At 42.4% G+C, this 13702-nt stretch overlaps 1 protein-coding gene across 1 annotated transcript in view; it reads right to left on the reverse strand.

The window, feature by feature from the left end:
* Positions 1 to 7501: 7501 nt before the first annotated feature.
* The window catches only part of PTTG1IP (PTTG1 interacting protein), a 193987-nt gene continuing 187786 nt past the window's right edge, over positions 7502 to 13702 (reverse strand). Inside the window, exons 5-7 of the mRNA XM_053698766.1 lie at positions 8924 to 8989; positions 8554 to 8600; positions 7502 to 8262 (exon numbers count right to left, since the gene is read on the reverse strand). Of these exons, the coding sequence (XP_053554741.1) occupies positions 8219 to 8262; positions 8554 to 8600; positions 8924 to 8989 (157 nt within the window). The 3' untranslated portion in view covers positions 7502 to 8218. The remainder of the gene's footprint in view (positions 8263 to 8553; positions 8601 to 8923; positions 8990 to 13702) is intronic.

Genomic DNA, 13702 nt, shown 5'->3' on the forward strand with positions numbered 1-13702 from the left:
GATCATAGAAACCTCAGGCAGATTCTTCTTCTATTTACTGCCTGAGATAAAATAGCACAACTCCGGTACTATTTAAAAATAACAAACTTTTGATTGAAGAAAATAAACTAGCTATATTTAACCACTCTCTCCTACAACGTCCTTGCTTGTTGAGAGTTGCAAGAGAATGACTGGCTATTACAGTTAGGGGAGGAGCTATATTACAGCTCTGCTGTGGGTGTCCTCTTGCAACTTCCTGTTGGGAATGAGAATATCCCACAAGTAATGGATGATCCGTGGACTGGATACACCTTACAAGAGAAACATTTATTAGTTCACTGGGATTAAGAATTAAATACTTAATATAGGATGCTCTCAATAAATGAGAGACATAATAAAAGACTTTTATTAGTCTCACATGTGGGATCTACCAATGTGGCACCTATTGATGATAATTCAATTGAAAAACAGAATTTATGCTTACCTGATAAATTACTTTCTCTTGCGGTGTATCCAGTCCACGGATTCATCCTCTACTTGTGGGATATTCTCATTCCCTGCAGGAAGTAGCAAAGAGAGCACACAGCAAAGCTGTCCATATAGCTCCCCCTCTAGCTCCACCCCCCAGTCATTCGACCAAAGGTTAGAAAGAAAAAGGAGAAACCATAGAGTGCAGTGGTGACTGTAGTTTAAACAAAAAAAAAAATTTTTACCTGACTTAAATGCCAGGGCGGGCCGTGGACTGGATACACCGCAAGAGAAAGTAATTTATCAGGTAAGCATAAATTCTGTTTTCTCTTGCAAGGTGTATCCAGTCCAAGGATTCATCCTTTACTTGTGGGATACCAATACCAAAGCTTTAGGACACGGATGAAGGGAGGGAACAAGACAGGTACCTTAAACGGAAGGCACCACTGCTTGCAAAACCTTTCTCCCAAAAATAGCCTCCGAAGAAGCAAAAGTATCAAATTTGTAAAATTTGGCAAAAGTATGCAGTGAAGACCAAGTCGCTGCCTTACAAATCTGTTCAACAGAAGCCTCATTTTTGAAATCCCATGTGGAAGCCACTGCTCTAGTAGAATGAGCAGTAATTCTTTCAGGAGGCTGCTGGCCAGCAGTCTCATAGGCCAAACGGATGATGCTTTTCAGCCAAAAGGAAAGAGAGGTAGCAGTCGCTTTCTGACCTCTCCTCTTACCAGAATAGATAACAAACAAGGAAGATGTTTGTCTGAAATCCTTAGTTGCTTGTAAATAGAACTTTAAAGCACGAACTACATCAAGATTGTGTAATAGACGTTCCTTCTTCGAAGATGGATTAGGACACAGAGAAGGAACAACTATTTCCTGGTTAATATTCTTGTTAGAAACAACTTTAGGAAGAAAACCAGGCTTGGTACGCAAAACTACCTTATCTGTGTGGAACACCAGGTAAGGTGAATCACACTGTAAGGCAGATAATTCTGAAACTCTTCAAGCAGAAGAGATAGCTATCAAAAACAAAACTTTCCAAGATAACAACTTAATGTCTATGGAATGTAAAGGTTCAAACGGAACCCCTTGAAGAACTGAAAGAACTATATTCAAACTCCATGGCGGAGCCACAGGTTTATAGACATGCTTGATTCTGACTAAAGCCTGAGCAAACGCTTGAACATCTGGTACCTCTGCCAGACGCTTGTGTAACAGGACAGACAAAGCAGATATTTGTCCTTTTAAGGAACTAGCTGACAATCCTTTCTCCAGTCCTTCTTGGAGAAAGGACAATATCCTGGGAATCCTAATCTTACTCCATGAGTAACCCTTGGATTCACACCAACAAAAGATATTTCCGCCATATCTTATGGTAGATTTTCCTGGTGACAGGCTTTCTAGCCTGACTCAGAGTACCTATAACTGACTCAGAGAACACACGCTTTGATAGAATTAAGCGTTCAATTTCCAAGCAGTCAGAGGTAGAGAAACTAAATTTGGATGCTTGAACGGACCCTGTATTAGAAGATCCTGCCTCATTGGCAGTAACCACGGTGGGACAGATGACATGTCCACTAGGTCTGCATACCAAGTCCTGCGTGGCCACGCAGGCGCTATCAGAATCACCGAAGCCTTCTCCTGCTTGATTCTGGTAACCAGACGCGGGAGGAGAGGAAACGGTGGAAAAACATAAGCCAGATTGAAGGACCAAGGCGCTGCTAGAGCATCTATCAATACCGCCTTGGGATTCCGGGACCTGGGCCCGTAGAGAGGAAGTTTGGTGTTCTGACGGGACGCCATCAGATCCAACTCTAGGGTGCCCCAAAGCTGAGTCAGCTGGGCAAATACCTCCGGGTGGAGTTCCCACTCCCCCGGGTGAAAAGTCTGACAACTTAGAAAATCCGCCTCCCAGTTGTCTACTCCTGGGATGTGAATAGCTGAGAGATGGCAGGAGTGATCCTCCGCCCACCTGATTATTTTGGTTACTTCCGTCATCGCTAGGGAACTCTTTGTTTCCCCCTGATGATTGACGTAAGCTACAGTCGTGATGTTGTCCGACTGAAATCTGATGAATTTGGCCGCCGCTAGTTGAGGCCATGCCTGAAGAGCGTTGAATATCGCCCTCAGTTCCAGAATGTTTATCGGGAGAAGAGTTTCTTCCCAAGACCATAAGCCCTGAGCTTTCAGGGAGTCCCAGACCGCACCCCAGCCTAACAGACTGGCGTCGGTCGTTACGATGATCCACTCTGGCCTGCGGAAACATATTCCTTGAGACAGGTGATCCTGAGACAACCACCAGAGAAGAGAATCTCTGGTCTCCTGGTCCAACTGAATTTGAGGAGACAAATCTGCATAATCCCCATTCCACTGTTTGAGCATGCATAGTTGCAGTGGTCTGAGGTGTATCCGAGCAAAAGGGACTATGTCCATTGCCGCAAAAATTAGTCCGATTGTCTCCATGCACTGAGCCACAGATGGCCGAGGAATGGAATAAAGAGCTCGGCAAGTAGTTAAGAGTTTTAGCTTTCTGACCTCCGTCAGACATATTTTCATTTCTACCGAGTCTATCAGGGTTCCTAGGAATGAAACTCTTGTGAGGGGGGAAGAGAGAACTCTTTTTGATGTTCACCTTCCACCCGTGAGACCTCAGAAAGGCCAATACAATCTCTGTGTGAGACTTGGTTCTTTGGAAAGTTGACGCTTGAATTAAGATGTCGTCTAGGTAAGGTGCCACTGCTATGCCCCGCGGTCTTAGAACCGCCAGGAGGGACCCTAGCACCTTTGTGAAAAATCTGGGAGCAGTGGCCAACCCGAAAGGAAGAGCCACAAACTGAAAATGCTTGTCCAGAAAGGCGAACCTGAGAAACTGGTGATGATCTTTGTGGATAGGAATGTGCAGATACGCATCCTTTAGATCCACGGTAGTCATATATTGACCCTCCTGGATCATTGGTAAGATTGTCTGAATGATCTCCATCTTGAATGATGGGACTCTGAGGAATTTGTTTAGAATTTTGAGATCCAGGATTGGTCTGAAAGTTCCTTCTTTTTTGGGAACCACAAACAGGTTTGAGTAAAACCCCAGTCCTTGTTCTGCAATTGTAACTGGGTGGATCACTCCCATTGTATGTAGATCTTCTACACAACGTAAAAACGCCTCTTTCTTTGTCTGATCTGTAGACAGACAAGAAATGTGGAACCTTCCCCTTGGAGGAGAGTCCTTGAATTCTAGAAAGTATCCCTGGGCTAAAATCACTAATGCCCAAGGATCGTGTACATCTCTTGCCCAGGCCTGAGCAAAGAGAGAGAGTCTGCCCCCTACTAGATCCGGTCCCGGATCGGGGGCTACCCCTTCATGCTGTCTTGGTGGCAGCTGCAGGCTTTTTGGCCTGTTTACCCTTATTCCAGCACTGGTAAGGTTTCCAGTTTGCCTTTGGCTGTGAAGCGTTACCCTCTTGCTTTGCAGCCAGAGAGGATGAAGCGGGCCGTTCCTGAAATTGGGAAAGGAACGAAAATTAGCTTTGTTCTTTGTTTTAAAGGCTTTGTCGTGAGGGAGAGCATGGCCTTTTCCCCCGGTGATATCTGAAATAATCTCTTTCAATTCAGGCCCAAATAGGGTCTTCCCTTTGAAAGGAATGTTCAAAAGCTTGGATTTAGATGACACATCGGCCGACCAGGACTTTAGCCATAGCGCCCTGCGCACCAAAATGGCGAAACCTGAATTTTTCGCCGCCAACTTAGCTATTTGGAAAGCGGCGTCAGTGATAAAAGAATTAGCTAGCTTTAGAGCCTTAATTCTATTCATAATTTCCTCATATGAGGTCTCCGTCTGGAGCGAGTCTTCCAGCTCCTCAAACCAGAAAGCAGCTGCAGTAGTTACAGGAATAATGCAGGCAATAGGTTGGAGAAGAAAACCTTGTTGAACAAAAATTTTCTTAAGTAAACCCTCTAATTTTTTATCCATAGGGTCTTTAAAAGCACAACTGTCTTCAATTGGTATGGTTGTGCATTTAGCTAGTGTAGAAACAGCCCCCTTCACCTTAGGGACCGCCTGCCACGAGTCCCGCATGGGGTCAGATATGGGGAACATTTTCTTAAAAACAGGAGGGGGGACAAAAGGGACACCTGGCCTATCCCACTACCTAGTAACGATATCAGCAATCCTCTTATATCCTGGAAACGCATCAGTGTAAACAGGGACCTCTAGGTACTTGTCCATTTTACACAATTTCTCTGGGATCACCAAAGGGTCACAGTCACCCAGAGTAGCTAATACCTCCCTAAGTAAAACACGGAGGTGTTCTAGTTTAAATTTAAAAGCCAATGTATCTGAATCTGTGTGGGGAGGAACCCTTCCTGAATCAGAGACTTCTCCCTCAGACATCAAATCCCTCGCTCCCACTTCAGAGCGTTGTGAGGGTTTATCGGATACGGCTACCAAAGGGTCTGAATGCTCATAATCTGTTCTTAAAACAGAGCTATCACGCTTTGCAGGTAACACGGGCAGTTTAGAAAAGAAGGCTGTAAGAGAATTATCCATGAGTGCCGCTAAGTCTTGTAATGTAAAAGGGTTAGACGCACTAGAGGTACTAGGCGTCGCTTGCGCGGGCGTAACTGGTTGTGACACTTGGGGAGAGGCAGACGGGCTACCCTCGTTACCTTCAGTCTGAGAATAATCTTTCTTAAGTGCAACAATATGATCTTAAAAGTGTATAGACATATCAGTACAAGTGGGACACATTCTGAGAGGGGGTTCCACCATGGCTTCTAAACACATTGAACAAGGATTTCCTTAGTGTCAGACATGTTTAACAGACTAGTAGAGTACACAAACAGGCTTGGAATCACTTTAATCAAATAAAAAACACAATTTGATAAAAAAAAGTTACTGTGCCTTTAAGAGATAAAAAGAGCACACAATTTTACAAAACGGTGAAAAATAGAGCAATCTTTCTGAAATTTTCACAGTATGTAGCTAAAGCCTTAATAAGATTGCACCCCAAGTTTCAAAACAATTAACCCCTTAATGCCCAAACCGGAGCAGCCTAAAGTCAACACCTGGTTAAATCACTACAGCACCTTGCCACAGCCTTGATGTGGCCCTACATTCCCTTAGGGATCAGATTTGGGGGAATATAGCTTCTTTTAGGCTCTCAAACATCAGCAGGACCCTCCATGTGAATGGCCAGGTAGTCACCTCAGTCACAGTGAACTGCAAACTCATTCTGTTCCATCTCCATAGCCACAACAATCATGGAATGATTGCAATAGAGCCAAGATGAGAATTTTCTCCATGCTGTGAAAATGATCGTCAAAGACCTGGAGCAGTTCATTCTCCCACCATCTTTAAAGCCGCGTGGAGGTATCTAACCAATGAAGTCAGAATCAGATAATGGTGTAAGCGTTATATTCGCTGGATGTGTTGAAAGTGTAGTATTCTTATATGTCATAACCCCAGATAGTAGAAACAAGGTGCTCTAACGGCCCTTTATAAACGACAGAGTTCCGAGGATGCTCTGCCGGGGGGTGGAATAGAAGGCCGTAATCACTAGACGTCTCCGGTATATTGTAGTTATGTCCCTGCAGACTAAGTAAGTACCATGCACCATTCTTTTCTTTTGTGGACTATTTTTATTATTGAACAACTGTATGTTTTGTAATTAATACAAATACCATGACAATTATCCCAGCCTGGTTTTGTGTTAGTACTACTTATACACCTTTTATACAAACATCTCTAGTTACTGACTTCACATTTCTGAAAATCCTGTGAAATCTCAAAAAGTAATAAAAGTAATTCACAGAAACAAAGTGTCTTAAAGTTTAATAACGAGGAAAAAAAAAAGTTTAAGGCACCAACGTTGAAAGTGGCATGTGCTCTAAAAAGGGGAGTGTAAAATCCACAAGTTACTTAAAATAGTTTGCATTTCTATAATAAACAGTAATAGCAGATTCCTTTAACGCCTGCAAGACAAATTGAATGTTTCTGTTTTGCAAAAACTACATCACATGCAAAAGTCCCAACAATGCAGATAGTATCTTCAAGTGCAGGGTACTCACAATGTGAAAAGGCACTCCAATGTGCCTATAGGGGCAGGCTGGTATTCACAGCAAACCAGCTGGCTGAACCGGCTAACCAGGATACCCAAGGTAGAGGACTCTATGTCTTGATGGACTGTGTATACTGGATCCAGCAATGTGGGAACAGGAGAAGGTGTCCCACATCAGACCGGTCCTATACTAACCAGTTTCCACACTGCAGCAAGTCATGTCTACACTGTGTAGACATGACTTGCTGCAGTGTGGAAACTGGTTAGTATAGGACCGGTCTGATGTGGGACACCTTCTCCTGTTCCCACATTGCTGGATCCAGTATACACAGTCCATCAAGACATAGAGTCCTCTACCTTGGGTATCCTGGTTAGCCGGTTCAGCCAGCTGGTTTGCTGTGAATACCAGCCTGCCCCTATAGGCACATTGGAGTGCCTTTTCACATTGTGAGTACCCTGCACATGTCTTATATTTGTCGTTGGCTTCTTCAGATTCACACATACGGCGCCTCTTTCCTGTGTTTGATTTTAGATTTATAACCTTTGGAGGATGAAGATCGAGTGCTGCCTCCAGTCCAATAGAAGACAGATACCTATACCAGATTGGGTTATCCTGGACTTTGTATATTTGTCTATCATCCTGATCTAGGATTGGGTATAATATTGTGAATACACACACTTACATTGTATCTATGTTATATTAGTACTTTGTTGATTGTTTGTCTGAAACATCCATATATGGTCACGTGGGCCTACATATATATTCTACACCGTTCTTAGTAGCGCCCCCTATTGGGTTATTCCCTTTGTTCTTAGATAGTATCTTCACAGCTTTGAGTGAGTCCATTGAAACACAAATACATACAGCTAAAACGGCATATTGTGTGGATATGATTTGTGCCTTATCAGATTTAATACAATCTCTACACAGCTCTAAGAATATTTGGATGATTATACTGTACTTACATTCTAGCCTGCTTGACAAAAACAAATAAAATAAGTCATATTTGTATAATTTTAATTGAAAAATAAAATAAAAAAATAACACACTTGTTTTCAAAAGAAAGCTATGAAAGATACAGCCAGTGGTTGCATCAAACAAGCTATTAAAATGAATGGGACAGACTAAACTGGTACTGCTTATAAACATAAATATAGCTTTGACACTTCTGTGTTCCTGAAAGCCCAAAGTATTAAAACTATGCAAAAAAAAAAAAACCCAAAAAACATAACATGCATATCTTGACAGTGAGTAATTCATTATCTGCATTATAAGTTGTCTTGAAGTGATGAACTGAAAGCAATATTTGCCTTTTACCTTAATTTAGTCATTATACAAATACTACTAATACATTGAAAGCAAGAGTACAAATAAACAGGCACATGCAGAGAGAATATGTAAGCAAGGACTTCCAAACTCATAAAATGATTAATAGAAAAATATATATAAAAAAATGGAGTGGAAAAAGGTGGTATTAGATCTTTTACAGAGGAACTACTCAAAGCGGTGTCACTATACACCAGGTACAAAAAAAGGTCTTTTAATTTGAAATGGCTCAAGATTTGATTTGGTCAAGAAAAAAAAAAAAAGGTGGTGGTCTCTGTTAAACCAAGGAAAGACTAAGTAAATCCAGAATCAACTGGTGGTTTAGAACATATATGGTTTGCAGGTTCCGCAGCAATTTATATCAAAGAGTCTGTCTTAAAGATGTAGGTAATTAAGCGTCAAACTTGGTATAAGGATTATCTTCTTTAAACAAACCTGAAAGAAAAAAAAAGTTGCAGGATATTATAGAAGTAAGAAAGCATCAGACTAATATAAATGCAAGAAGAACTTTAAGTAAAATGGCATGGACTACATTAACTATATGCCGCTTGGACACTATTGTTGGCCCATACAGAGCAGGGGAGATGACCAGCCAACAGCGGCCTGCCTACCACATCTTGATTACAAAGCCCTCATATTGCAAAACATTAGCTTTCCTACCAATTGTCACCCAAAAATTGCTGCAATCTGCATTAAACGTTTTTACCAATAAAAAATAAAGCTTACCATATTTCTTCCTTATTTCATCATGCCTGTTCTTCATTTGAACCCTCCTGTAAAGTAAAACCAGGAAATGATTGTTGGAAATACAAATAATTATTATAGAATAAGACTATAGCAACTGTTAATTTAGTTTTTTTTTTATCCCAAACCAGGTGGGAAACAAAAAATGTCCAACATGCGATTAACTGCTTTGTAATTAGTCTAAAAAGAGTGCAAGAGATGTAATATTGTTAGCCGTGTCTAGTAGTATTTAAAAGAAGTAAACACCTAGGGAACCACCAAAATATCACAACATAGAGAGCACATCTGTGTATATCCTCTACATGCAAGTGAGTTTTCCTGTGCAGAGAGCTTTAGATCATCAGGTGCTTACCTCTCTTCCTGACGTGTTTGTCTTTCCTCCTTCTGTCTAATAGTCTTTTCATCCTCTTTGTCTTTGCTGAAGGAAAATAAATACAAACATATAAATAAAATACTATATATGGTTGTGTTTGTCTGAAACCAGTCACTATTTATGGGTATTTATGATGGATTTCAAACAAAAGTTGGAAGGGAAGGCTTTGTATGAACAAAATGTTTAAAATTGTTCCAAAAGTAGTGCAGAGTCACAACAAGAATGGACAAGACAACTAATACCAATAATAGCTACCCCCCCATTCACATAAGTAAAATAAATATACAAAAAAAAAAAAACATTTGGGGGTTGTCCCTATAAGCCAGTGAGCAAGAGAGTCCCAAGACTCAGTTGTACACAATCATGCATCTCCTGTTACTTTAAATGTAACTGATGCTTTTTCATATGTACTATGTAAAATTAAAGTATGCAGTGGGGGATAGAAACAGACCCTGCAGGTTTCAGGGCTGCAGATGCATAAATAAAGGAGCTTCCCCTTTATTATTATCCTTTGCTCCTTACCAACCCCACCTCTTTGCTACTTCTCCCTAATGCTTTGCCTTTTCTCTACATCCTACCTATTGATTTTTTCCTGCTCTATTCCCATCCTTTGTTCCTTTTCTCATCCACCTCCACCTTGCTGTGCCCCTCCACCATACATTGAATAAAACTGCAACGGGTGGCGAGGGAAACAACCATTTCACCCAACAGCTCAGACAAGAAAGTTAATTTTTTGAGGGGAGTGGCTTATAAAAGTGCAAAAAGAAAATCCTATGTGTTATATGCAAGCAACAGTGTAATAATAAAATGTTCCAACAAGGTGTTAGGTGTCCATAGCTGCAAAGGGACTAAATAAAAAAAACTAATAAAAACAAAAAACATAATTTATGCTTACCTGATAAATTTATTTCTCTTGTGGTGTATCCAGTCCACGGATCATCCATTACTTGTGGGATATTCTCCTTCCCAACAGGAAGTTGCAAGAGGATCACCCACAGCAGAGCTGCTATATAGCTCCTCCCCTAACTGCCATATCCAGTCATTCGACCGGAACAAGCCGAGAAAGGAGAAACCATAGGGTGCAGTGGTGACTGTAGTTTAAATTAAAATTTAGACCTGCCTTAAAAAGATAGGGCGGGCCGTGGACTGGATACACCACAAGAGAAATAAATTTATCAGGTAAGCATAAATTATGTTTTCTCTTGTAAGGTGTATCCAGTCCACGGATCATCCATTACTTGTGGGATACCAATACCAAAGCTAAAGTACACGGATGAAGGGAGGGACAAGGCAGGCTTAGATGGAAGGAACCACTGTCTGTAGAACCTTTCTCCCAAAAATAGCCTCCGAAGAAGCAAGAGTATCAAATTTGTAAAATTTTGAAAAGGTATGAAGCGAAGACCAAGTCGCCGCCTTGCAAATCTGCTCAACAGAAGCCTCATTTTTAAAGGCCCAGGTGGAAGCCACAGCTCTAGTAGAATGAGCTGTAATCCTTTCAGGGGGCTGCTGTCCAGCAGTCTCATAGGCTAAGCGTATTACGCTCCAAAGCCAAAAAGAAAGAGAGGTTGCCGAAGCTTTTTGACCTCTCCTCTGTCCAGAGTAAACAACAAACAGTGTAGATGTTTGGCGAAAATCTTTAGTAGCTTGTAAGTAAAACTTTAAAGCACGGACCACGTCCAGATTATGTAAAAGGCGTTCCTTCTTTGAAGAAGGATTAGGACACAATGATGGAACAACAATCTCTTGATTGATATTCTTGTTAGAAACTACCTTAGGTAAAAACCCAGGTTTGTACGCAGAACTACTTTATCTGAATGGAAAATCAGATAAGGAGAATCACATTGTAAGGCAGATAACTCAGAGACTCTCCGAGCCGAGGAAATAGCCATCAAAAACAGAACTTTCCAAGATAAATGTTTGATATCAATGGAATGAAGGGGTTTAAACGGAACCCCTTGAAGGACTTTAAGAACCAAGTTTAAGCTCCCTGGGGGAGCAACAGGTTTAAACACAGGCTTAATTCTAACCAAAGCCTGACAAAAAGCTTGAACGTCTGGAACTTCTGTCAGACGCTTGTGCAAAAGAATAGACAGAGCAGAAATCTGTCCCTTTAAAGAACTAGCTGATAATCCTTTTTCCAAAACCTCTTGGAGAAAGGACAATATCCTAGGATTCCTAATCTTACTCCATGAGTAATTCTTGGATTCACACCAAAAAAGGTATTTACGCCATATCTTATGGTAGATTTTCCTAGTGACAGGCTTCGTGCCTGTATAAGGGTATCAATGACTGACTCAGAGAAGCCACGCTTTGATAGAATCAAGCGTTCAATCTCCATGCAGTCAGTCTCAGAGAAATTAGATTCGGATGATTGAAAGGACCTTGTAGTAGAAGGTCTTGTCTCAGAGGCAGGGTCCATGGTGGAAAGGATGACATGTCCACTAGGTCTGCATACCAGGTCCTGCGTGGCCACGCAGGCGCTATCAAGATCACCGATGCTCTCTCCTGTTTGATTTTGGCAATCAATCGAGGGAGCAGAGGAAACGGTGGAAACACATAAGCCAGGTTGAAGAACCAAGGCGCTGCTAGAACCAATTGAGCAAACACCTCCGGATGGAGTTCCCACTCCCCCGGATGAAAAGTCTGACGACTTAGAAAATCCGCCTCCCAGTTCTCTACACCTGGGATATGGATTGCTGATAGGTGGCCAGAGCGAGTCTCTGCCCAGCGAATTATCTTGGAGACTTCTAACATCGCTAGGGAACTCCTGGTTCCCCCTTGATGGTTGATGTAAGCCACAGTCGTGATGTTGTCCGACTGAAATCTGATGAACCTCAGGGTTGCTAACTGAGGCCAAGCTAGAAGAGCATTGAATATTGCTCTTAACTCCAGAATATTTATTGGGAGGAGTTTCTCCTCCTGAGTCCACGATCCCTGAGCCTTCAGGGAATTCCAGACTGCACCCCAACCTAGAAGGCTGGCATCTATTGTTTCAATTGTCCAATCTGGCCTGCGAAAGGTCATACCTTTGGACAGATGGACCCGAGATAGCCACCAGAGAAGAGAATCTCTGGTCTCTTGATCCAGATTTAGCAGAGGGGACAAATCTGTGTAATCCCCATTCCACTGACTGAGCATGCATAGTTGCAGCGGTCTGAGATGTAGGCGTGCAAATGGCACTATGTCCATCGCTGCTACCATCAAGCCGATTACTTCCATACACTGAGCCACCGAAGGGCGCGGAATAGAATGAAGAACACGGCAAGATTTTAGAAGCTTTAATAACCTGGATTCTGTCAGGTAAATCTTCATTTTTACAGAATCTATCAGAGTCCCTAGGAAGGAGACTCTTGTGAGTGGGGATAGAGAACTCTTTTCCTCGTTCACCTTCCACCCATGTGACCTGAGAAATGCCAGAACTATGTCCGTATGTGACTTGGCAATCTGAAAGCTTGACGCCTGTATCAGGATGTCGTCCAGATAAGGGGCCACTGATATACCTCGCGGTCTTAGGACCGCCAGAAGCGATCCCAGAACCTTTGTAAAGATTCTTGGAGCTGTAGCTAACCCGAAGGGAAGAGCCACAAATTGGTAATGCCTGTCCAGAAAGGCAAACCTTAGGAACCGATGATGATCTTTGTGAATAGGTATGTGAAGGTAAGCATCCTTCAAATCCACTGTGGTCATGTACTGACCCTCCTGGATCATAGGTAGGGTGGTCCGAATAGTTTCCATTTTGAACGATGGAACTCTGAGGAATTTGTTTAAGATCTTTAGATCCAAAATGGGTCCGAAGGTTCCCTCTTTTTTGGGAACCACAAACAGATTTGAATAAAAACCCTGCCCCTGTTCCGTCAGTGGAACTGGACAGATCACTCCCATAACTAGGAGGTCTTGCACACAGCGTAAGAATGCCTTTCTTTATCTGGTTTACAGATAATCTCGAAAGATGAAATCTCCCTTGAGGAGGGGAAGCTTTGAAGTCCAGAAGATATCCCTGAGATATGATCTCCAACGCCCAGGGATCCTGAACATCTCTTGCCCATGCCTGGGCGAAGAGAGAAAGTCTGCCCCCTACTAGATCCGTTACCGGATAGGGGGGCGTTCCTTCATGCTGTCTTAGAGGCAGCAGCAGGCTTTCTGGCCTGCTTGCCTTTGTTCCAGGACTGGTTAGGTTTCCAGCCCGGCTTGGATTGAGCAAAAGTTCCCTCTTGTTTTGTAGCAGAGGAAGTTGATGCTGCACCTGCCTTGAAGTTTCGAAATGCACGAAAATTAGACTGTTTGGCCTTTGATTTGGCCCTGTCCTGAGGAAGGGCATGACCCTTACCTCCAGTAATGTCAGCAATAATTTCCTTCAAACCAGGCCCGAATAGGGTCTGCCCCTTGAAGGGAATGTTAAGTAATTTAGACTTTGAAGTCATGTCAGCTGACCAAGATTTAAGCCATAGCGCCCTACGCGCCTGGATGGCGAATCCAGAATTCTTAGCCGTTAGTTTAGTCAAATGAACAATGGCATCAGAAACAAAAGAATTAGCTAGCTTAAGTGTTCTAAGCTTGTCAAGTATTTCAGTCAATGGAGTAGCTGTCTGAAAGGCCTCTTCCAGAGACTCAAACCAGAACGCCGCAGCAGCAGTGACAGGCGCAATGCATGCAAGGGGCTGCAGGATAAAACCTTGTTGAATAAACATTTTCTTAAGGTAACCTAATTTTTTATCCATTGGATCTGAAAAAGCACAACTGTCCTCGACAGGGATAGTG

The sequence above is a fragment of the Bombina bombina genome, chromosome 1, assembly GCF_027579735.1.
Source record: "Bombina bombina isolate aBomBom1 chromosome 1, aBomBom1.pri, whole genome shotgun sequence".
NCBI classification, from domain to species: Eukaryota; Metazoa; Chordata; class Amphibia; order Anura; family Bombinatoridae; genus Bombina; species Bombina bombina.